This window comes from Alternaria arbusti, assembly GCF_024043155.1.
Source record: "Alternaria arbusti strain BMP 1465 chromosome Unknown scaffold_20, whole genome shotgun sequence".
NCBI classification, from domain to species: Eukaryota; Fungi; Ascomycota; class Dothideomycetes; order Pleosporales; family Pleosporaceae; genus Alternaria; species Alternaria arbusti.
The window spans coordinates 475621-499611 of record NW_026249960.1 but is presented as its reverse complement, the minus strand read 5'-3'; the positions used below and the strand labels follow the sequence as shown (position 1 = coordinate 499611).

General features: G+C 54.5%; 7 protein-coding genes across 7 annotated transcripts; 1 reads left to right on the top strand and 6 right to left on the bottom strand.

Annotated features, from left to right (window-relative positions):
* Nucleotides 1–16: 16 nt before the first annotated feature.
* J4E86_010225 (uncharacterized protein) lies at nucleotides 17–5053 on the bottom strand (the record flags this gene model as incomplete). Its single annotated transcript, XM_051450724.1, has 6 exons — nucleotides 17–1169; nucleotides 1216–2036; nucleotides 2084–2389; nucleotides 3396–3448; nucleotides 3502–4921; nucleotides 4991–5053. 6 exons carry the CDS (start codon nucleotides 5051–5053, stop codon nucleotides 17–19), a joined length of 3816 nt encoding a protein of 1271 aa, XP_051298239.1.
* A 2294-nt stretch (nucleotides 5054–7347) lies between these two features.
* On the bottom strand, nucleotides 7348–9863 carry J4E86_010224 (uncharacterized protein; the record flags this gene model as incomplete). Its single annotated transcript, XM_051450723.1, has 3 exons — nucleotides 7348–8152; nucleotides 8200–9561; nucleotides 9613–9863. 3 exons carry the CDS (start codon nucleotides 9861–9863, stop codon nucleotides 7348–7350), a joined length of 2418 nt encoding a protein of 805 aa, XP_051298238.1.
* A 1666-nt stretch (nucleotides 9864–11529) lies between these two features.
* On the bottom strand, nucleotides 11530–16046 carry ATG26 (Sterol 3-beta-glucosyltransferase; the record flags this gene model as incomplete). The annotated part of the gene is made up of 4 exons (XM_051450722.1): nucleotides 11530–11835; nucleotides 11911–14655; nucleotides 14706–15146; nucleotides 15195–16046. 4 exons carry the CDS (start codon nucleotides 16044–16046, stop codon nucleotides 11530–11532), a joined length of 4344 nt encoding a protein of 1447 aa, XP_051298237.1.
* A 1139-nt stretch (nucleotides 16047–17185) lies between these two features.
* On the bottom strand, nucleotides 17186–18498 carry PEP2 (Vacuolar protease A; the record flags this gene model as incomplete). The annotated part of the gene is made up of 3 exons (XM_051450721.1): nucleotides 17186–18126; nucleotides 18188–18353; nucleotides 18406–18498. 3 exons carry the CDS (start codon nucleotides 18496–18498, stop codon nucleotides 17186–17188), a joined length of 1200 nt encoding a protein of 399 aa, XP_051298236.1.
* Nucleotides 18499–19051: 553 nt separating this feature from the next.
* Nucleotides 19052–20061, bottom strand: J4E86_010221 (uncharacterized protein; the record flags this gene model as incomplete). Its single annotated transcript, XM_051450720.1, has 4 exons — nucleotides 19052–19229; nucleotides 19281–19627; nucleotides 19677–19913; nucleotides 19963–20061. The coding sequence occupies 4 exons, from the start codon at nucleotides 20059–20061 to the stop codon at nucleotides 19052–19054; spliced, it is 861 nt and encodes a 286-aa protein (XP_051298235.1).
* Nucleotides 20062–20462: 401 nt separating this feature from the next.
* J4E86_010220 (uncharacterized protein) lies at nucleotides 20463–21495 on the top strand (the record flags this gene model as incomplete). The annotated part of the gene is given in 3 exon segments (XM_051450719.1): nucleotides 20463–21032; nucleotides 21108–21428; nucleotides 21448–21495. 3 exon segments carry the CDS (start codon nucleotides 20463–20465, stop codon nucleotides 21493–21495), a joined length of 939 nt encoding a protein of 312 aa, XP_051298234.1.
* A 210-nt stretch (nucleotides 21496–21705) lies between these two features.
* J4E86_010219 (uncharacterized protein) lies at nucleotides 21706–23452 on the bottom strand (the record flags this gene model as incomplete). Its single annotated transcript, XM_051450718.1, has 2 exons — nucleotides 21706–23263; nucleotides 23316–23452. 2 exons carry the CDS (start codon nucleotides 23450–23452, stop codon nucleotides 21706–21708), a joined length of 1695 nt encoding a protein of 564 aa, XP_051298233.1.
* Nucleotides 23453–23991: the final 539 nt, after the last annotated feature.

Here is a 23991-nt window from a genome sequence, read left to right as displayed (position 1 = left end):
CACCTGCGTATCTACCTCACGAAAACCCATAAACACCCCCCTGCTCCTGGAACCTCAACTGATGATCCCTCAAATCCGCCCAAAGTCTCAACTCACTCTCCTCATCAAGCGCGCCACTCGGATCACTCGCCTCGGGACTCACCCTCTCCAACTTACTCAGTATATCCAGGAACTTGTAAAGGTAATCCTGATGCTGCAACGCCACACTCCCCCTTCTCTCCTTCGGCACCTCAAGCAGCGTGCTAGCAATCGAGCGAATCTTCTGCGTCTGCGTCGACATGAACCGTAAGCTTGCGATCGGGCTGATGGTGTTTGGACGAAAGAAATCACGTGTCGACATGGAGATGACGTAGTCGTCAATCTCATGGACGGGGTAGAGGAAATCTGAGTTTTGCAAGTAAACATAGAGACTTACAAAGGAGTCGCCGTTGGGCTCCATGTTGACCATGTCGATGCTGCCCAGTACGACGAGGAGGTCTTTGACCACTTGTTCGCGCTCTTCTGACATTGCCTTTTCGAGCGCGTCGGCGTCGGTTGTTGTGCCGGATACAAACCTGTCGATTCCTGCTGCGAGGACGTTGGACGTATTTTGTGCACCAGCCTGGCCCTTCGACCGCTGATATTTATCCAGTTGAAGGAAGTACTTTTCCACAAGGTGCGAGCGAGTGGACAGATGGCTGGCGTAGATGTTTGCTTTCTGGATCTCGTAGCGTCGCAATTCGTGCGCTTCCGGTTTGTGATGGTTGTCCATGGCGGGGTCTCGCATCCCAGAGTATTCTGGCATGGGCGGGTAGTAGGGTTTCTGCTGTTCGAGCCCACTGTTATTGCTAGACTTTGGCCGGACTTTGAGCACCTCTGGTAAGCTGTCCAGGATCTGCCTACAGCGCTGCAGGCTCTGTGCGAAGATCTGTTGTTGTCGATCCCAATCGAATATCTCATCAATGCCAAATGCCATCTCCGCCGTTGCTAGCGACGAGTATGATAGAAAGATGCGCACATTGATGTTGAACCCAGTGAGCATGGAGACGACTCCCTCGCGCTGCGGTTGTATCTCATTTGGAAAGATATGTACATCGTCGACTTCTCGCGGGAGTGGTGGTAGAGGTTCGGTAGGTGTGGCAGGCGCGATCATCAGCTCGCCGAAGGAAGCGCCGAGCTGTTGTATGGTCCTGTCAAAGTCAGTCATGGTCTACACCGGAAGAATGCTAGACATACCGCACACCCACAAAGACCGTCCAGAAGACGCGCCGACCAATCTCCTCGGTAATGTAGTCTACTTTGAACTCTCTCGAGCCATCGTGGTTCGGTCCGTTGGAGCCCCACGCACTCGGCATGCCCCCAAGATAGGTATAGCCCTGAGCCTCGGGTTTATGGAGACCCAGGGAGCGTATGATGGTCAGGCACTCGGCGAGGTACAGTCGCAGTTGCCGCCATTGGAATACGTAGGCTCCGGTCAAGCCGAGGAAGTAGCTGGTACACGCGTCGTACACGTTCAGAGACGGCCGGTCGAGATAGCCGGGTCCTCGCGCCCGCGCGCACACGTCCCGGCACTTGTCGACGAGGGAGAGGTGATTTGGGTATTCGCGTCGCGTCTGAGTGTTGAGATGGAGACGTGGTTTTCGAGGGAAGGACGCGACGAGGACCGCGATCATGGACGCCAGCAAGGCGAGGAAGGAGGGATTCGTCAGGTCCTCCCTATGCCCCCATGCTTCGCGGAACGACGGCTCGTGCGGAAAGGGACATAGCGGATGTATGAAGGTGAAGAAGTCGTCGATGAGGGCGTTCAGGGTGGGCAGGGCGCATATCTCTTCAGCAGAGAGCTGGGCTGGATGCGATGACTGCAGTTGCGCCAGCGCATGGGCGGCATTGGTAGGAGACTGCGGCGTCGACGACTCGGAATCGAGATCGCCTATCCTGCGCTTCTTGATCGCTTCGGCGTGCCTATTGGGCGGTCCGCGTCGTCGGCTCGGGCGCTCAAAGGTACATGGAATCTCCAGCGCGAGGCACGCTCTACACGGCGGGCCCGATTCGTCGCACTACAGACGTCAGTGTCTATCATAGTATTATGACTAAATGCGCCCACCTTGACTTTGCGAATGCTGCACGAATCACAAGCTTTGCGCAGGCGGTTCGGCTTGGACTGCTGCGGCAGCGGAGGATTCAAGGCATGGTTCGCTTGGAGAGCCTGCTGGGCCTGGAGCACCTCGTTGATATTCTCGAGCTTCGGGTATGCGGCTTCTTGCGGGTAGGCTATGCGCGACGACGGTGCCTGACCGTCGAGAACCTGCCCGTTGGGATACAAGGGCGTGTAATTATGCGGGTCCTGGCCGTCTGGTGGTGCAGGATACTGCGACGCATGCGGAGAAGAAGTCATGGCGTAGCCGCAGTTCTACCGTGACGAGGGAAGGACGTTGGCTGATGTCCCGTTAGCTTCCGGTTAAACAAACAACTGCTCGGTAGCTTCCAGATGTATCAAGACGACAGGGCGCGATCAACTGCCTGACCGAACGTGACAGGTCTAGTAGAGTTTCTAGTAGGCTTACTTGCATACAGGTTTCGCGGTCCGATCAGACGCGGCAATTACCGACGCGGTTAGATGGATACAGGGACAAGGAGAGATGGCCTGAGACCGCTCGCGGTATGCGATTGAGTGTAACAAGACCAGATGCTAGCAATTGGAAGACGTGGACGATTCAGAGTTGGTGCTGGACATTGCACGCTCATGGCATGAAAATTCAGAGGCTGTTTCAAGCTACAGATCATGTTAGGGCAGGCACGATCCGCAGGACGAAAACATCTTCTCCAGGTCCCCCAGTCTCGTTACACCACGCGTGATGGTGCTCATTTCTGCATGAATGTAGACCCATTGTCATAATGTCATGTCCAGATTTCATTTCCGATGATGACGCAATTCAGATAATCTCCTAGCGCGTCGATCGTCTCGAAAGGAGTATACTCCGAGATCCACGAACGCATGTTCGTCCGATGAACGAATCGCGTAGACAAACATGTCATGGACGCGTTCATTTTGCTCACATTTGACATTTGGACCGGAGACAACATCGATAAAAAGAATGACTTTCTGTATCAACGCCCGCTAATCCCTTCAAATTGGTATATATGCTCGCATCACCATGCCTCTAACATCTCAACCCACCGTATAATCCAGTTCCTCTTGATATTAACCCCCCATAGCCACCACTCCCCACACCCTACCACCCATCATCCCCATCAGGTTGCCCCCATTCGACAACCTCATCCCCCTGTCAATCGCTATCATCGCTATCCGGCGAGCTCCTCGTTGGCGGCCGCGAACTACGCGACAACGAGAAATCCAGAATATCCGACTTGGAACCCGCGTCGATAAATTTGCGCAAACACCATCCGATCTGCACTGCCGTCGAGGTTTCGTTACCGAGTGGGTCGATTTGACGGCCTTTGACAAAGACTATATGGGCGAGTTAGTAAAGGTGTTGTGTAAGCTTCGAGGTTGATACGTACTTATCTGGTTCTGGCTATCCTCACGATCATACACTTTATCCGACGAGCCAAACGCGATGATACCCAACTTCGAACTCCTCTCCTTCTCCTTCGCATGAGCGGCGCTGCGGTCAAAGCCCTGCTGTGCCAACCCAGCCAGCAAGTGTTCGTAAATCTTGCGTGGCAGCTTAGTCGATGAAGGGCTGTTGGTAGGCCAGGTGGTGATGTTGAGAGTCGCTAGATTGCGCAAGTCACCCAGGCAGTTCTCAAAGTTGACGAAGCTGTCGTTTTTGCTGCGGATAACGCTCACGCCGGGAAAGGCTACGGAGATCTGCTCGAGTAGTGTGCAGTCTTTGCAGATTTGTGAGAAGGAAGCGTAGTCGTAGACGAGCTCTTCGTCGCAGCTGTCGGGACCGGTGCTTGCGTGTACGTTGAGGCTTTTGAGTGTTTTGCTGTGGCGCACGATGCCGCCGGCGGCTGGTAAGGCCTTGACGTATGTGAGGTCAAGAGTGAGCGTCTCGATACCCGAGACGAGAACGAGGAAGCCGTCGATAGCGCCTAAGCCGTCGTTCTCTGCGTTATCATCGTGTTTGAACTCCAGTGTCTCCAGCTTGTCGGGCAGCTTCGAGCTTTTGCTGAGTTCCGCGAACAGGGCATCAGCACCAGAACAGCCGAAGATGCGGATGCTCTTGATAGACCGGAAGTCAATCAACTTGCAGTATGTTTCCGAAGCATATCGCAGGTGTAGCTTTTGTAGGGTGATTTCATTGAGTGTGATCGGCGTGCACTTTGCGAACGGCTGCATATGGCTGAACATGGTCGAAGTAATGAGTCCAGGCGCATTGACCGTATCGTTCAGCTCGCGCATAGTAACGGTCGGATCCATCTCATCGAAGCTCGCATGCAGCGTAATCTTCTCCAGCTTGCGCCCAGCCACGTTCTTCAGCAAGAAGTGACAAAAGTCCAGGACCTCGCGTGAGTCTGGGTATAGTCCAAGCTTCCGTACTTCCTGGAAGCACGTTTCGATATTCGGCAGCTTTTGTAGTTCTGGCAGAACATTGCGATCCAGCGAAATGCTCTCCATCCACCGCATGCGCTTCTGCTTCTTGTACAGCAGCACCAGGTTGTCTCCGGAAAACGGCGACCACGGGTGCCACGAGAACTTCTCCAGTTGGTTCTCCGGCAGCAGCTCCAAGATCATGCGTATAGCAAAGTTGGCTTGTTGCTGCTGATTGCATTTGTCCAGGACATCTGCGAGGTAGAGGTCCAGCTTCCGGACATGTTGTAGGCCGATGTTCTTGGGGTTGAGGAAGGCTGCGAGGCGCGTGTCGTGGGGTGAGCCGACGTCGAGGGTTACTTCGTAATAGAGTTGGCGGACGGTGATCTCGTGGAGTTGTTTGCAGGTGAGGCAGAGGTTCTTGAGGTCGGTTGGGCGGTTGATCTGTGTGGTGTAGTGTCAGCCTGGTGCTTCTTCTGCTACCTTGAACCAGCCATCAACCCAGAGACTTACATGCTGGACTATCAACGTCTTCAGATCGACCGAAAGGTCCATAAAAGCCAACCGCGGTGCCATCATGTGTGCTTTTCCTCGACTCCCTCCAGATATCGCAAAGAGCACCCCGTAGCAAGTTCGCTCGTCGCCTTATCGATATGCGCGGCCGTCTACGTAAGTCCTGTTCTTGGCCTCTAAAGTCTTTCTTCTCCTCTGCTGCCTAATCGCCCGCAAGATACGCAGCTGCAGTCGATCGCAATACGTCCGGCAAACTGACCGGTAAAAGTGGAGTAGGAGCGGAAGGGTTGATGGGCAGGAAAAAGGAAGTAAGCGCGCAGGCAAGCAGCCCTTCGTAGGTTCAGCCTCACATGTGTCCCGCCAAAGACCCACCCACCGATGTAGCTCCGCGCAAGAACAAGGGTCCACGCGGGAGGTGAATAGCGCTAACCTAAGCGACAAACTGGGGTAAGCTTGGGCTGTGAACGCGTGTGCAGCGCTGGCTGGTTGTAATTGGAGCGAGGTGGGGAACAGGGAGAGGGGAGTGGTTTGGATGACAGCTCGCTCGCAATGCAATCGATCGTCCCAACAGTCCAAGACATTCTCCTACTTTCTCGCTCGAACCTTAACGTCAGTTTCAGCTTTGACTGCTACGTCACCTCCACGCATTCATTTCACGTGGCTCAAAGCATGACTTTCCGCATTCATACATTCGTTGTTCAATCAGCTACCCGCTGTCACAAAGGCCAGGCATCTACAAACACATTCAAACATCACCCGAATAAAGCAAAAAGCAACCGTAGTGTATCAGGGTACCACATCACACAGCACATACGCATCAAATAAGCAGTTGTAGGCGCCCGGGTAACCTATGTCTAGAGACATGAATATCGTATACAACTCGAAATATCCCTCACGTCCCTCATCTCCATCACCCCCATCCTCACCCCCCTCCCCTTCTCCCATCCCCCCACCCTCTACCCAGCAACAGGCCCTCCCCCATACGCCTCCGACCCCATCGCCGCATACGCCATCCCTCCCGCCGTCCTCCCCGTCTTAGCCATCTCCCTCCCCGCAGCCGCAGGGTCGTATTTCTTTGGGCCCTCTTCATCGTCATCTGAACCGTGTCCGTTCCCCGAGGGATTCGCGTTGGTGGTGTCGGGGTGGGGAGCCCATTGCTCTGAGTGAGGGTTCTTGGGCGAGAGAGAGGAGGTCATGCAGCCCATTTTGGGTGGGTGTTGGAAGGGTGTTGGGTGAGAGTTTGGGGTGTTGGTGGTGTTGGTATGATTATGCGATGCGATTGGATGGGGGCGCGTAGAGGTGAGCTTGATAGTGGGATTGTGTGTGAAGGATGTAGGTAGGTAGGTAACTAGATATGGTTTGTGAGATAGTCGCGATGTGTACTGCACAGTATCTCCTTAAAAGCTCCTATACTCCAATCCTCAAAACAAGCAGAACCCCAAAAGCTTATATCCCCCTTCCATGCTTGGATCCTTCCAAACTCCTAAGCGATGCACACCACACCCACCATTTACCCGGACAATCAACCCGTGGGCGGAGTCAGGGGCTGTGCAAGGCGAACATCAAGGCGAATATCATTGCTTCCAAAGGAAGTATTATAAAGGATGCTCAACTCGGGGTAACGCTGAGAAACGCCAATGATGCGCTTCTGCATATTCGAAGGAATCGAAAATCGTTTCCGAGGTCATCTTTATTCCATATGCACACCGCCGTGACTTGCTGCTCCGCCACCGCCGCCGCCACCACATATCGTATCCGACATCGCGTGGAAAGTCACAAGCGGTAAACACGGTGTATGAGCGCGGTAGAGTAGAGTGGCAGTGGGCAGTCTCAGGCAACAATGAAGACAAAGCGCAATGTAACGTCACTTCAACAGTCCCTTCAGTAATAAGTCTGCAACCTACATCAAGATAAAAGCATGCAAAGCAAGTGCCCCAACATCAACGTAGACTCCAGGGTGTTCAATCATTGCATTTCGCTTACAGCAGCTTCTCTCCCTCTCCCTCCATCTAGCCAGTCCAATTCCCCTTGAAGCACCACCCCAACCCAAACCCTCGCCACCCAAAAGCGAGCGTATCCCCAAAACGAACCATATGTATAAAGGATAAGCAACGCCAAACAGCCAAAAACACCTCGCTATGCAGGTAGACAGATACTTGGAGATCGCAAGCCACACACAACCCTCTTACATGAAAAAATCATACCCGTGTGAAGAAGACATAGGACCAGTCACCTTGTACGCGGAAAAACATACACAGGTCTGCAGACTACACCAGAACAGAGTAAGTAGAACTACAGAACTAAATGGTGATGTAGGCTCCATGGTGTTCAGCTTTCCTAGGTCGACGGGTTAAATACTACTCCTCACCATCACTATCCCCGAAGCCAGCCAGTAACTCCGCTTCAAGACCATCGTCATAGTCATCTTGGAGGTCCGGCGCTGTCGTCCCATTCGCTTCGGGATTCTTCATCTCCTCGTCGTCACCATCGACGTCTCCCTGGTCTTCTTCCGGCCCCGTGGTTTCCGGGCTGGGTAGACCAGATTTGTCCGCGGTAACGACGTTTGTGAGTGACGTCACCCGCTCCATGGTACGTTTCTTCCGCCGTTGGAGACGCGAGGTGGTGCTGTTGACACTGCTATCGCTCTCCTCCGTCTCGCTGACGTCGGTGGAGTTTGTGCGTTTCCGCTTCTTCTTGGCGGCTTGTTGTTGGGTATCTGATGCTGTGCTGTTATCGGATCGGACGCTGTCGGAATCTGATTCGCTGCCGCCGCCGTCTGTGTCGGTTTCGTTCATGAAATCAGCGAGCTCGTCGTCGAGCTGCGCCCAGTCGTCGTTTGACATTTCGACTACGGGGGACGCATTGTCTGCGGCTTCATCCCCTGTTCCGTCGATGCTCTCATCTTCCAGGTCGGCGATGGGTGAGCCGCCTCGCTCCGCCGCATCGGTCTCGATTATGTAGGGTGTCTCGTCTACATGCTCCCATCTGGTGCAGCATTGGAACATCCATTCGGGGTTCACGATCTTGATGTGGGGGTATCGGGCGGCTCGCTTTACTTTCGTCGTCTTTCGATCGGGGTTGGCGATTACGTGGGTCGTTCGCCGGGTAACGTTCGTGGTAACTTCTGCGCCAAAGCTTCCGATCCATAGTGCGAAGTCTGATCTGGGGAGGGTTAGCTGCGCTCTGCGACTTCGCTGTCGAGTACTTACGTTAGGACATCCACACCAAGCGGAATGATACCAGAAAAGACAACCACCGCACCGTCGAGCACCTCGCTCTTGATGCGCGGCATAATCTCGGCGACATCAGGAATGACGTCTTCTTCCATGGAGCGCTTCTTTGGGCTCTTCTCGCCCTTGAGCTCAGCCACACGACCGCCTGTTGGCACCTTCTTGGCCTTCCTGTATTCATCGTAGAATGTGCGGTGGACGAGGTTGAGGTTGTGTTCGATGACGTCAAGTCCTCTGTCGTCGTCGTTGAGGATGCTGTGTCGGACCTTGGGTTGTTCGACCGGTCGTGAGTCGCGAGTTTCAGCTTCGGCAGGTGTCTCTTCATCCTCCCTATCCTGCATGAGCTGTTGCTGTAGCAGAGGCCGCTCTGTTTGTTGTGCGATGATGAGCTTCTCCTGCTCTTTGGCCTGCTCCTCCAAATCTTCAGTTGCTGCTAATGATATGAGCTGCTGTCCCAGTTCGTTCAAATCACCATTCGTGGTTTCGGTCGTGGTCTCGAGCGGCTTGCCTGGGACGGAGACAACGTTCGTGGTCGCAACTTCAGTCGTGGCCTTCTTCGGGGTCGGGGGCGATTTGTCCTTTGCGAATGACACAAGCTCCTGCTGCTTAGGGAGGAAACTTGCGTTGATATCTCCAGCACCAGGGAAGAAGTTGAATACGGGCACGCGGACGAGGTGCGGGCTGTATTGCCAGACGTCTGCTCGGTCGTCAATGATAACGCACATGGCTGTGTTCTGGTAGAAGAGCCGCGTCAGACTCTTGAGCTTGTCTGTGTAGTTCTCGTCGCGGCTGAGGATGCGGTCGCCAAAGTACTTGCGCTCGGGATCGATAATCTTCGCGACGGCTTGCGCATACGCTCGAGTGGCCATTGTGTAGACGTGCATCTCGTAGAGCTTCGAGACTCGGTCGAAGAAGTCCTTGAGACCTGGGCGCATCTTGACATAGTACCAGTTTGCAGCCACGTTGGAGACATTGTCGTCAGCCAACTGGAAGCCTTGTACGTCTTTGACGGCATCGTGGTTCGGGTTCTCGGGGTCGGCTTTCCACTCGGCAATGGTGCGCTCGCAGGTGGTGTGGATGACGGTCTGGTCCAGATCGACAATGAGGGTCAGCTTGCGCGCGCTCAATAGGCGCTTCTTGGCGTCCTCCTCTGCCGCTACCGCCTCCTTATGACTGACGAGGAGCGCCGTGTTGTCGTGCGCCATGTTGACCGTCGCGCGTCCGACATCGAGCTCTTTGGTGAGGTAGTCGACCTGCGTCATGTCGCGGCCGCAGTCGACGCAGAGGCCGCCAAACTGTGTCTCGTGCGTGCATGGCTCTTCGATCTCGAGGAGTGGAGTTCTGCGGCCGTGTTAGCATGTTGCGCGCGCAGCAAGCGCGCAGTAGGCCTACCCATATCGCTCAATGACGGTGCCGGGCTTGATGAACCAGCGCGTGATCTTTCCCTCTGTGCTCGCGGCAAACGTCTGCCTGAACTTCTTCATGACCGTCTTCTCGCCTCCCCACTTGTCGCCCTCGGTGACGCGACTGTCATAGCTGTAGTTGAACAGCTTGCCCGACCGCTGGACGTCATCGTCGCGCTTCTTAAGGAGGTCGATGACGGTAACGGGATAGCTGAGATCCCGGGGCGAAACGATCTTCATGCCGAGGTGAGGCAGCCCATGCGACTGGCGACGTGGTGGTGTTGGACGTGGGCGCGTTGTGCTTCGGCTCGGCGCATTCGGCACTCCCGCGGCGAGGAGTGGTGAGTGGAAGCTTGGTCGCAGTCGCGATGCGCTATGACGTCTGGCGCCAACGTGCTGAAATTAAGTTGAGAGTGAAGGTGTAGTTTCCGGATGTGGTGCGACGGGCTAGGTGGAGCGTGGGTGAGACCTCGGAGAAGTAGAAACCTGAATAGGTTTGCAGACTACACTACGATAGCGCAAGTAGATTGCAAGATCTGGCGTCAATGTAGGCTCCAGTGTGTTCAGTTTATTTCGTGTATGAGGTGGTGAGGTGCTGCGCGACCGGGGTTGACGTATGGCGTCGCGGCTCGGTTTCCCCCAAATATTTGGGAGCGAGGGGCGGCCATCTTTATACCTCTCAGCCACCATACTAGCGCGACTGCCACTACCTCAAACATGCCACCAAAGACAAAGAGCGCTCTCCAAATAGGACGACGCGTTTATCACCAGGCATCACGAGTCCATCCACGAACTCAACGGTACCTATTATTGGGAATCGATGCAATGCTTTTTCCGCGATACCTCCTTCGACTTGGTAGGGTAGTAGTGGCCTAGACGCGTCTGAAGCCCCGAGGAATGCCAAGACTTTACCCTCGCGAACACCAGGCTACGACATTGCACGATCGATCTGTGGGAGATGGCTTATCTGACGTATACGCACGATTTTCATAGCCTTGAAGTCCTATGCAAGTATACTCTTGATGCCTACATCTGCGCATGCCGTATTCTTTTGACTCACTAAAGATGCATGTAGGCCTCACACACACACACATCAAGACCTTACTGTCACGAGAACCAGCTGCACTTAATCGTAAAAGATACCCAGGACCCTCTTCGAGCAACATATCTTGTGCTCTGGGAGATGCCTCTTCTCCATGAAATGCGGTCTCACATCACGTGCCATTTCCGCTAGCAACCCGTTCTTGGGAAAATCGACGTCTTTGGAGTGCACCATGCGGCGACATAACATGATATGACTCGACAGTTGTATACTCTTGCCGCATACACACGTGCTCGATGTATAGATTCGAGTCATCAGAAATACATGTAGCCCTCACACATACTCATGCAACTTCCAGGCTGCACTTCAGTAGCATTGCATTCGCCATATCTACACACACAAACTACCAAGACGTCACTACCAAGAACACCAGCATGCGACCTATCATATCCCTACTTGCATACAAGCGACAACATATTCGTGGTCATCTAAGATTGGTCAAGTAGAAGATAAGTCAATACCATCCCCACGTTTAGGCAACGACGATCTATCAGCCCCACACACCTCCCTTCAAGTATCGTCTCTTATCAGCATATCCGAACCATCCATGCACGTGAACTGTGTAATCATCCATTCCATTACCTACGCCTAAATACGCTCACGACCAAAAAACACGTGCGCACAGGGCACATCAAAACCGCGTGGTATCGTAACAATCTACTCTATAACTCATGCAGAATCCCAAAAACGCCCTAGACCCATCCCTACCCAAAGCCAAGGCCAAAGCGATATCCTTGCCGCGATAATTAACGTGTGAAGAAACCATCATCTTCTAACCCACTCCCTCAACCCCCTATCCCCAGCTCACTTCTCCCACTTACTCGTCTTCCCCGCCTCCTTGAGTACCATACTACCCAGCACCAGACTCCCACCCCCCATCCTCGACGCATCCTGCTCCATCCCCGCCACCGGTTCCTTAACCACATAAGGATGAGCAACCTCTGCTTTCTCGCCCTCATCAACAATCGTCCAGTCGTCTTCGTCGCCGAACCCATCGTCCGTAGCATCCGCATCTTCATAGCCAGGCTGTTTGCCATGAGTCTTGATGAGCGTGCGTGCGCGGTCGAGTTCGCGGTAGATGGTTTGGATGGCGACTTGAGTACCGTTGTCCTGTGGGGAAAATATGTTAACGATCTGGATAATGATGATGGAAGAGGATATAGTGGAGGAGTGTGATCAACTTACCTTCCTAATCCTCTGCCCCAACCTCTTAGCCCTCCCAATATACCGCTCATTATTCGTAACCTCCCAAAGCGCGCGACTAAACACACTAGTGTTGACCTTCTTGAGCCAGATCCCCACATCAAGATCCTCAATGCGTTGCGCAAAGAAGAACTGGTCGCCGAAGAAAGGTTTGATAATGGTAGGGATACCAGCGCGCAGACTAGCTCCCGTAGTCCCACTCCCGCCATGATGCACCGCCGCGTCCATTTGCTTGAACAACCAGTCGTGGGGCGCAGATTGGATCTGGAAAATTTCCGGTGGGAGGGGGATTTCGGGTTTGGATGCGTCTTTGGTTTCTAGGCGGTCGGACCAGCCTTTTGAGAGGACGCAGCGGACGTCGGCTTTGAGGACGGAGTCTACGACTGTTTTTGTGAGGGCGGCCGGGTCATCGATGACGATGGAACCGAAGCCGACGTAGACGAGCTTCTTGCCGTCGTCGCGCGCCTTCTTGATGAAGGCGGTTAGGTCCGCTGGAGGTTCGTAGCCCTCGCTCTCGTCCAAGAACCAGTATCCGGTCACGCGGACCCAGTCGGGCCAGTCAAAAGGTGGCGGTACGACGTGGGGACTGAAGTTATACAAGAACGGTCGCGTGTTCGCCTGCATCTTACGCATGGTCGTGGGCGGAAGTCCCAGCTCGCGTCGTCGCCAGGCGTTGATTTGCCCGGAGATGGCTAGCCAGAACATCTTGTCGAAGATTCCGTACGTGAACTGGTTGTAAGCACCACCCTGCTTGTTCTCCATGACTGCAAATGCGTGGGGGTAGGTTCGCGTGCGCGTCCATGGCATCGTGAAGGCGCGGAAGTACGGGACCTCGAGGGCCTCTGCGATGTGGATTCCAGCCATAGTGCTCGGGCTCTCGATGATGAGGTCTGCACCTTGACATGCCCGCCAGGCTGAACTACACACGTCGTCGAGCCATCCGCGGAACTTGGCGTTGGCCTCTCTCAGGAAGCCGACCGTAAACATACCGTGCTCGACACAGATTCGCATGAGCTCAGCTGGGTTGCCGTCGACAACCGCGAAGCCGATACCATGCTTCCGCACCCAGGGCTCAAATTCAGCATGAGTCGCGATTTTCGCCTCGTGTCCCTCCTTGATCAGCTCTTTGCATAGCGCAATATATGGCTGCACGTCGCCTCGAGATCCGATAGTAAGGCAAACGATTTTCAGCGGCTTCGGGGGCTTGAAATCGATGATAGAGGCGAGAGGGTCGTCGAATACGAGTGGGATGCGATCGTGCTCTGCAGCGCGTACGACTTCCGATACGTCCATCTTCTTTTCTGTGTCGGTATGGTCACGAGCCTGTTGTAGCAGGTCGTGCTCCGCCTTTGCGGCCTCGTCCTCGCTGTCAACGCCCGAAGAAGAATCATCCTCATCGTCGAGATACCTGTTATTCTCTAGGACGCGATGCACCATGATGGCACATTCATCGCGATACTCTGCTTTTGAGAACTCGAAGAAGAGCTCTTCATGGCCCTTGATGACGACAGCAAGACCATGGTAGCCCAGTCGGAATCCCTTCTCCTTGTTGACATTCTCGATATCCCGCATGGGAATGATGACCTTAGTCTTAGACGTAGGCAGCAGGCCGCGGAAACAAAAGTAGTTGCCGCTGATGTAGATCTTGCCGTAGTTTGGTAAGACGCGCTGCAGCGACGCAAAGAACGACGACTGCAACACCTCGGTATCGGGGAAGGCGAAGTGATTTTGGAAGTTTTCCGCAGCCTTCGCCGCGTCCTCGTCGTCCTCGAAACCATGAACCTGATCTCCAGTCTCTAGTCCGTCGGCAGTGGTATAGTGTTTCCGCCCGCCAGCGAGCATACCAGACACCTTCTCGTAGTAACCCATGGATTCTGTCGCGAGTAAGTTACCCATCTTTTTCGAGCGGGTCCTGAAGAATCCCGCTAAGCCCGACGCCTTCTGGAGCGGGTAGGAGGCGATATCTTGTAGAGCGGATGAGGACCCTGATAGGCGAGGTTGTGCGCTAGTGTCTGTATCGTCGTCCAGATCAGGCGCGCCTGTCGGTGTTTGGGGTTGCTTTAAGCGATGCGCAGTGTTTGCGGATTTCGGTTGGCCCGAACGCGCTGTGTCCTGTGAATCTCTGGCTTGAGTGTCTAGCTTGTGTAAAGGCGCGTTGATTGCGTGATTCGCGGGACCACGGAATAAGTCGGAGCGGTCCAGTATTTGTGAGGCAGAAGCGCTGCTTTCATCCATGGATTGTATGGCGACAGACGATTCGGTACCCGGATCGAGTGAAAGATTGGCTGACTCGGAATCCGCTCCTCTAGGCGACAGAGGAGTTCGGTCCCCTGGACGACCTCTACCACTGAAGCTTCGTCGCGCTTCATTGCTTGGTCTTTGTACTTCGCCGCTCGGTCGTCGAAAGGTGCGGCTCGCGTCCATGCTACGTCGCACGTCCCAGCTCCTTCTGTTGGCATCATGGCTAGACCGAGCAGATACATCGCTTATGCTCGACCTTCCTGCACGCGGTACCTGCAAAGGCGAAAGCGTAGCGCGAACGTTTTCATGAATGTGTGGTGTCTCAGCAGTAGTGGTTGGCGATGCTACAGATTCGCGTTGACCTGTCGGCGTAGATGCCTCGCCGTCAACACCTTGTTGTAAGGCTTGATGGTGCTCGTTGTCATTAATCATGATGCGTAGAACGTTGAGCGCATCTTGTCCCTGATTGAAGAACGAGAAGAAGTACTGTTGGAGTGAGCAAACATCCCATTCGTATGATAGGGAAGAACACATACCTCATCGATAGCAAACGTCTCGTCGTTATCAATAACCCTCACCTTGACCGTATTCGCCAAATCCAGAATACTGCTCTCCTCAATCTCCAGCACATTCTGAATCGGCAAGCTAATCTTGACACTATTGCCCTCATTATGTGTCCGAAAGATGACCTTCTGGATACTCCTCGCCCACTCCTTCGCGCTCGCCGCACTGTCCGCCTTGAACAGATACTTTCGCTCATCCGTAGTGATGGTGAAGCTAGTCTCTTCTTCTCCCTTCTTTGTGGGCTCGATGACTTCGGCGGATATGGCGTATTGCAGGTTGATTCGGTTGCGCGGAAAGTAGAGTTCGGTAGGGTTGGTGTAGTATGCGAGGACGTCGCCGCGGAGAACGAACCAGTAGCGGTTGAACTTTGATCGACCGCGTTTGGAGAGGTAGCCTGTTTTGCTGACGTCGTGCTGAGAGGGTTAGCACATCATGTCGACTGCGGGGCAGAGGGTGCTTACATGTTTCTTGGGTATATACGCGTAGAAGCATATATGCTTCTGGGTGATGTACATGTACCCTTGCAGCAGGATACTTTGGAGCAGCCAGCATGGATACTCGGATATTACCTCCTCCACTTCTTCAAACTCGAATATTTGCTGTATCCTCTGAGCAAGCGTGACGGGGGCTTTGCTCTTAGCAAGCCCCGCGGAGCTTCCATGTCTACTCCGTCGACCTGAGCTCCTCGCTTTGTCTGTATGTGTCTCCTCGCCGGCCGCGACCTTGGTCTTGTCCTTGGTCTTCGGTTTCGGGTCGCTCGGCTGGGTCGGAAGGTCATCGGGTGACGGTTTCGGGGGGAGGAACTGTGACGAGGACATCTGATCGCTGCGGCGGCTGTCTGAGCGAGCTTCCTTCCGGCTGGAGAGCTTCAACTTGGGCAGGGAACGCAATAGTTTGTTCTCGGAGAGTGTGCGCCTGTGCTTTCCCTTCTCTACCGTCGGTCCATCCAAGTCTCCAGCTGGACTCTGGAAGTCGTTGGCTGAGCTCAAGCGACTTAGTCGTGCTGCGCCGTCGAGGTTGCGGTAGGGCGCCTTCTTGCCTCCGTCGTCGCTATCGCCGGAGTCGACTTCTTGCATCGTGCCCAGGTCCGTCTGCGACTGCTGACCCGCGCGGGTTATCATGGAGAAGAGCGACTGGTTCATCGACATGGTGTTGTTCCGCTTCGGCGCCGTGACGTCCTCCTGTGCATCGTCCCCATCTCGGAAGCGCTCCGGTACGTCCATAGACACACCGCGCGTTTCTCTTCTTGAGTCTTTTCGCTTTCTGCTCATTCGGCGACTCGTACTGTCCTGGCTTCTGTCTTGGGACGCCATCTCGGGATGGGGCGTCGTGCGTCTGCACTCAACAGTTATTGGATCGTCAAGGTTGCTCGCGGATGTGCTGGCGGATGTACCACGGTTGGTCAAGGCAGCGATGTGGACTCAGAAGTGTATTGCGAATTACTATCTGGAAAGGTATCGCACGCTGCAGGGCAGTTGGGAAGATCGTTAAAGGTCACATATTGGAGTGTTGAGGGAATGACTTGTAGCTGTCTCGTGGCTGAGGAGCGTGCTGCATGCGTCCGGGGTACCTGCTAGCGCAATACGATAAGGTTACCCACGCACACCTCCAGGCAACGACCGCGACCGGTAACTGTGGAGTGTGACAGGCAGTGTATTAATCTGTATATTTCACTCGAATCCGTTATCATCCCACATGCTTCTAGGTTGCAAGCTGCAAGCCCCCAGGTCCGTTGGAGCAGTCTACAGACGTCATTGGTCGGACTTATCGATAGGTGCACGTGTAAACGCCAGCCCAAGGCGTTGCCGTCCGCTAACGTGGACTATAATAGCCCACGCGATGACAGCCAGGTACTCTAACGGAGGTGCAGACAGGCAGACAAGCGGATGCAGATGGATACCATGATCATAAATAAGCCCACGCCTGCGGTTTGTTTGTTCCTGGATCTGGCAAAAAGAAAGGTCCCTTCCACGATGCCTGCATTTCAAAACCTGGGCAAAAAGAAGGCTACAACATACAACAGCGGGGATTCGCTAGTGGTCACCCACCTAACTACTAATCCGCCGGTATCATGCTTGTATATGGCTGAGCGGACGGGAAGCCTAATTTTCATGATCCTATGGTCGTATGTGGAAGAAAGGGTTGTTGTGGAGGTATATATTGGCGGCGAGCGCTGAGGGATGAACGGTCACCTCAGAAAGCCGCTCTTGTAGCAGTACCAGATGACGTCTCAATATGGCAACAACAAGTAGAGACATACAAGCAAAGATCCAAAACATCACATGCAAGGGCACAATCATTCTTTATCCTTCTCATTGGCTGATGTACTCTTGTACAACCGAATACCCAAGTCATTAAACCTAACTACAATTTGATCCAAACGCCGTCATCATTTCCATGACGTTCCAGAGTTGTATGATAACCGTAATGGGGCGACATAGAGAGCAGGAGCTTACTTGGACTTGGCAAGACCGACAGCCGAGTTACCAAGGTCGTATACGGAGTACCACTTCCTGAGGAAAGCGTCACCGAGAATGGCAAGAGGTCCTACTGGCTCGGGGAAGTCCATGCCCATGAAGGCAGAGATGCAGGATCCCTGAACCTCGAGGATGTAGTCGAACGCGCTGATGGTGAAGTTGTGGCCGGTAAGAGTGAAGGTGAGGTCGGGCAGACTGTCACGCTTGTCGCACTCGACAGAGTACTGGCCGTTGAAGCCCTTCTTGGCACCAATCTCCTTGTTCAGGAGCTCGGCGATGGTGGAGGGAAGAGCGATCAGAGATGTACCGGTGTCAAGGATGACACCAGTGTTGTCCATCTCAGCAGTCTCCTTGCCGAAGGTGATGGCATCGAGGTCGACCTCCCAGTAGGCCTTGCGCCTGAGGGGAAGCTTGACCATCTTGCCGGTGTAGTGGCTCTCATCGATGCCACCGAAGGTAGCCTCGGACTCCTGGCCCTCGTTGGTGTCGCCGAGGTAGAAGGCGAAGACGGGCTCGTCCAAGAGACCCTGGTCGAGCATGTTGTAGAAGGGAGGGACTATGCCCTTGACACTGATAGTGTCGTAGCCAAGACCCATGATGCCGTCGAACCTGCCGAAGGCGAAAGCGAGACCAGGCTCAGAGGTGGCCTCGGCGAAGTCCTGGTGCTTGACCTTGAGGTCGCCGATCTGGAAGACATCCTGCGAGACGAAGCCGCTGAGCGAGCCGGATCCGTAGCGGATCTCGAACTCGGTGCCGTTCTTCTTGTAGGTCGACGACGCCGAAGAGTCGTACTTGGTGTGAAGGTAGCAGGCAATCGAGTTGCAGCTCTGCGATGGGACCCAGAGGTTGGAGCTTCCCGTATCGAGAACGACCTTGAAGGTCTGGGGAGGAGTTCCGAGAGAGATCTCAGAGAAGTCTGGCGCCTGTTAGCTTTCGCCACACGATGTTGCAGAACGCGTGGAGTTTGAGAGACGTACATTGCGCGTTCAGGAAGTTGCTGACGGGCACGGGGTGGGTGCCATCGGCGATGTAGGGCGCCTTGAGCGCAGCCTCCATGTGCGACTGGGCCTTGAGGCCGGTCATGTGCTGCTGGGAGTACTTCTGCTTGAGGCCAGCCATTTGGGTCTCGATATTGGCAAATTCCTGTTCATGGTTAGACTGCGATCTTGCGCGTTCGAATGCGACGATGGCTTACCAGCTGGTCAGACAGAGAGACCTTCTTGAGCGGCGTCTTGTAGACAGCCGCAGAGGCCGAAGTGGCTGCTGCGAGGAGCACCGCCGTCTTCATATTTGCGGATGTTTAATGGAGACGGATGGGGTATGGAACGAGAATGGATGGATGGGAGATGGGATGGCGGGTGGAGAGGGAGAGATGGGGGAGTGAGTGGTGTGTTGGGGACGGAGCTCAAGCTGGAGCTATCTATGGGGCTGGGGAAGGCGCGGCGGGCGAATGACGAATGTGACCAGTGCTGCCTGGCCGACAGTGCGACTAGCGTGACACGTTCCCTGTTCGAGGATTGTACCTGCGCCAGGCGCATCCGCCATGCCCCAGACAACCAGAACCGAGGTCTGCATAGTGCTATGCCAGCCACTTTTAACCATGGAACTTGGTTGATTAGCTGTCGCACACTTGAGCGACACATCTCACGTGTCTCGTTGTATGCGCAAATCAGGATACGGTGGGCTGCGAGCGCGAAAGCTACCCCGTGATCACGCGCGTCAAGCTTCCATGACCTCAGCACTCGGGCTAGCAAGCTATCGCTCAGGTCCTCAGATGATCCCAAACACGAATGCTGTGCTGTCTTCCAACGCGGTGTATTCCGACCAACTAGATAACACTATCATACAGCGGTGTCTGGCTCGTCCGTGTACTGCGGCGCCTGAGCCAGGTTCGCCTCCTGCTCCCTCCGCGCTCTCTCCAGGTCCGCGGCCCACAACGCCGAGCTTGCTGGTGCCGTCATGAGGAAGAACATGCTAAGCGGCGGTACATACTGCAGCATGAGATAGACTGTGCCGTACCTACACATACAATGTTAGTTGTGTTCCCATCAATCCATGAAGATGACGTACCAAGTGTATTGCCACCTTCTCTTCTTGATGGCGAGATTCCTCTGTTTCTTGTCATAGCCCAGAAGCTGGAAGTACCGCCAGTGCTGGAACGGACCCGCGCGATAGCCCGTCAGCAAAAGAAATATCGGCACCCCGACGTATGGTATAAAGTTCACAGGCAGCAGGATGACGAACTCGGCGATCTGGCGGAAGGAGAACGGCGCGTAGACAGAGGAACGTGTAGGCTTGCCGAGTCGGCGGACGGGGTCGTTCAGCGCATCTTCAGTGACGGGTCGGTGTTTGCGAACGAGGTCTTCGTAGCCTTTGTAGATGAGGACGGCGTCGAATACATCGACTTGGGATTCATCCTAGATAGTGTCAGTACTCGAGTGTAGCATGCAGTGTGTGTAGACGTACAACCAAGAAGGACTCGAATAGTAATGCGACTATCGCAGCTCCCTCTCCCAAGACCAAGAACACGGCGTTGACCCAGGCACTTCCCGCCGTGTGGAATATCTTGAGGAAGAGTACTTGGGGCAGCAACGTCCATACAAAGAGGTTTATGAGGACGAAGAGGCTGAGAAGTACTGCCGGTAGTAGTCGCGCCTTGAGCAGAGGGTACAGGAACGGGTGCGCGAGGAAGAAGACGATGCCCTGTTGCCTGTTAGCACATGCGCGACAACAGCAGAACGAGTACAAATACCTTGACGAGATACGTTGACGCTACAACATTATCCACCGTTGGCCGCACTACAACTCTCGGTATATTCCCCAGCGCCGTATGCACTCCTTGCTGTGACATCGTGGTGGTCCTCGTCGTGATGCTGAAGTTTGCGTGAAACAGAGACGCGAAGGCAGCTGCGTAAGAAAGACCTCGGAAGTGACGTAGCTACGGAGACCCTGAGCGGTCCCACATTCCCCCCCACGTTGCACCATCCGCCTTGCCCAACTTGAGCGTTTCCTGTCGGAGGAGACGCGCATGGCATTCGTTGTGGCTTGCAGTAATGCACCGTAGTCTGTATGCGTGAACGATGTAGACGCCTCACACGCCCTGCGAACGATCCATGGGTCTTGCGATGTATATAGGACTCGTATCTCTCAAGGTGGAAACCGAGCATCAGCCTTCCAACCGACTTCACTCCAGATGAACAATTGAACCTCAACTCCATCAGCACATATACTCCCCCGAAATCATCATCCACCATGTTCCACAACCCCACCGCCTCAACCTACCAACACCCCATCCCCTCCACCAACCCCTCCGTCGAGCCCTTCCACCGCAGCCTCCCCGACTACGCCATCACCCCTCTAATCCCCTTACCAGACCTCGCGCAAGAACTCAATCTAGGCCACATCCTCCTAAAAGACGAATCCAGCCGTCTCGGCCTCCCCGCCTTCAAAATCCTGGGCGCATCATGGGCCATCCAAGTCGCCCTAACCAAGAAACTTTCCCTCCCCATCACAGCCACACTGCACGAACTGGGTGCGGCAGCCAGGAAACAAGGAGTGGAGTTGGTGACGTGTACGGAAGGGAATTGGGGCAGGGCTGTGGCGCGGATGGCCAAGTATCTAGGTGTGAAGGCAGTGATTTTCGTGCCTGATTTCATGGATGAGGCGACGGCGGGGAAGATTAGGGGGGAGGGCGCGACGGTGGTGGTTGTGGATGGGGATTACGATTTCTCGATTGAGAAAGCGAGGGAGGAGGCGGGGAAAGGGAAAGGGGGGATGTTGGTTATGGATGTGAGCTGGGAGGGGTATGAGGAGATTCCTGAGGTAATTTCCATCCCCCTATGTCACTGTCTATATCTCCACCTATCTATACAACTGTGGAAACTAACGTGTACACAGTATGTAGTACAAGGCTACATAACCATGCTCACAGAAACCGACACCCAACTCAAAGACATGGATATGAAACCCGTAACCCACGCCATCGCCGCCGTAGGCGTAGGCTCCTGGGCACAAGCCGTAACCAGCCACTACAAGTCCTCGTCCCTCGCTCAGACCGCCACTGTCATTACCGTCGAACCAGATACAGCAGCCAGCCTCAAGACAAGTCTGGAGAAAGGCAAGATCACACCCATCTCCACCAGCCATACAATCTGCAACGGCATGAACTGCGGGACGACATCTACAACCGCGTGGGAGGTGTTGAGGAAAGGCGTGGATGTAAGTGTTACGGTAAGAGATATCGATGTACATAATGACTTGCTGGAATTGCATAAGAAGGGAGTGAAGAACGGGCCGTGTGGAGCTGCGACGATGACGGCGTTGAAGAGGGTGTGTGGGGATAGAAGGATGAAGGAGACGTTGGGGTTGGACGAGACGTCAGTAGTTGTTTTGTTTAGTACGGAGGGAGAGAGAGACTACATCATCCCATCTGGTGCTTGAACTCATAATCCCCATCTCATGAAGCTAATACCACATATCCTATCAAACTATTCCCTCAACCAAGCGTCTTAGTCTTCTCCTTCTTCTCCTTCTGCCTCTCCATAACATTCAACACATCATCCGCATTATTCTTATCCCCCTTCCTCTTCTTCCCACCCCGCTTCCTCACCTTCTTCGGTCCTTTACCCCCGTCCTCACCATCCTCATCATCGCCTTCAGCACCCAATCCCTTCCACTGACTGAACTTGACTTTCTCGCCTTCCCGCTCCATCTCCTCTGCGTCATCGAATCGCGATGCTCCGAAACCCATGTCCATGTCTTCCATATCGCGATCTGAAGCCGCCAATTCCGCAGCACGTTTCTTGAGACGCGCTTCTTTCGATGCGGGGTCGTTGGGGTCGGTGGAACCGAGGTTTTGGAGGAGTGTGGAGTTTTCGTCCAGGTTCCGGACTTTGGCGAGGGCGGCGCGGACGGTGGCGTCGGCGGCGGAGAGGTCTGAGGGTTCTGCTGTGGAGGTCGAGCGGGCTGTGGTTGCGAAGTAGTCTCGTTTTGCGGGTGCTGCGGGCGCGGTGTCTGTGGGTTTTGCGGGCGCGTCTTCTTCTACTTCGGGAGAGGATACCTCCCCTTCTGATTGTGAACCCGCGGCATCGAGCTTAGGTGCAGTAGGCTCTGGCTTCGCTGTCTCTTCATCCGATTCGTCGTCTGAGTCGTCGAAGTTCGCGAGCGGGTTGTAGTTCGACCCGACTCCTGCGAATATGTCCTCGTCTTCTGACTCTTCCTTCTTCGGCTCAGGGAGGTTATGCATATTGATCGGCTTGTTCACATCGTCCAGATCGTGACGCACTTCGGGCGTTGGCTCCTCGACCTTCTGCTTCTTGACCTTTCTCTTCTCCTTGCCATCTGGACCAGTGATGATCAGCACCTCACGACCCTTCTCATCTGTCTCGATGCGTGTGTCCCCCTGAGCGTTGATCTTGCGGAAACCCGGTCCCAGGGTTGGAAACCTCTTCTCGTGCTCGGCCGCCGCGGCGGCTGCTGCCTCTTCCCGTTGCCTCTTGAGGTCTTTCAGGATGTCGTTGCGACTTCTCTTGACGCCAGCGACAGGACGCGGCCCAGTCATCTTCTCGCCCTTCTTCTCAGTCTTCTCGCGTGTAATGGGGCCGACATCCGCCTCTGCCAGCTCATCGAACGCGTCTTCCACCTCTGGCACCTCTTCAGCCTCCTCCTCCTCTTTTTCTTCTTCTTCTTCTTTCTTGTCTAGGCCACCCAGAACATCCTCGCCCCGCCTCACTCTCTCGAGCAGCTTCCTGTCCAGGCCCTTTACTAAATGCGTGGTCCCGACATCACCACCCGTAATCTCTTGCACGAGCTTCTCGAACGTCTCGCGATCGATCTCGCCCTTCTTCATAGACTCCTCGAGGTTCTTGACGCGTTTGGCGATCTCATTGTCTTCCTCGTCGGTGTAAGCTTTCGTGCGGTCGGTGTAGCCTGCGGCGAGCCTCGTTCCTTTGGGCACTACATTCCTAGCCTTCTTTGGTGGGTTGTTCTTCGCGTTGCGCTCGGCGAGTTGGCGCGCAAAATCTGATTGAATCGAGCCCTTGCCTACCTGGCGACTGCGTATCTGTTAGCATCAGTCCTGCGCGAGACACTATGGGAAAGGCTTACGGTGTCATTGGTATGCTGGAGTGCTTGCGCGCGCCCAGCACCGCCCTCGGCGTAGCCGCGCCAGGAGACTTGCCCTTGCCGTCATCCTGAGGTTTTGGTGTTTCGACTAGCAGCCGCCGGAATTGCGAGTTGTTCATGGTGCGCGAGTTGAGAGGTTGGTGGAGAGTCGTGATTCGCAAAAGATGTGCCAAGCCTCTCTGCAGGCGTCTTCGGGTCGCGCCTGCACCACGCGAGGCTACGCTAAAGAAGCGTGGCTGGTCTAACGCGGGGAACCTTGAGCGCTCAACACAACTCTAGCCTCGTCTACAACCAGATTGTATTGCGTCAGCACGATCACGATGGTAAATGTATGGACTTCTTGAGGCACGGACAATGCCTTAATTTGCGTAGTCTTCGGTACCCTGCCACTTCGGCTCTAGCTGGCTGTCTGTAAGGTTGCAGCGCGATCTTGCTTATGCAGGATCACAAGACTACTGTAGGGAAATGCTACCTGTTTCCCTGTACGAGAGTTACGCTATGCCGCCACAGTAAAACGATCGTGCATAGCCCGAAAGGTTCTGTATCTTCCCCATTTCACTTGCTAGGCACCCTGCGATCCCCACCACCCCGCTTCCTCTCCGCATAAGTACTTGAACAGCCGGGTAAATTGTTGAACTCACCTCCCACGTCTCCCCTT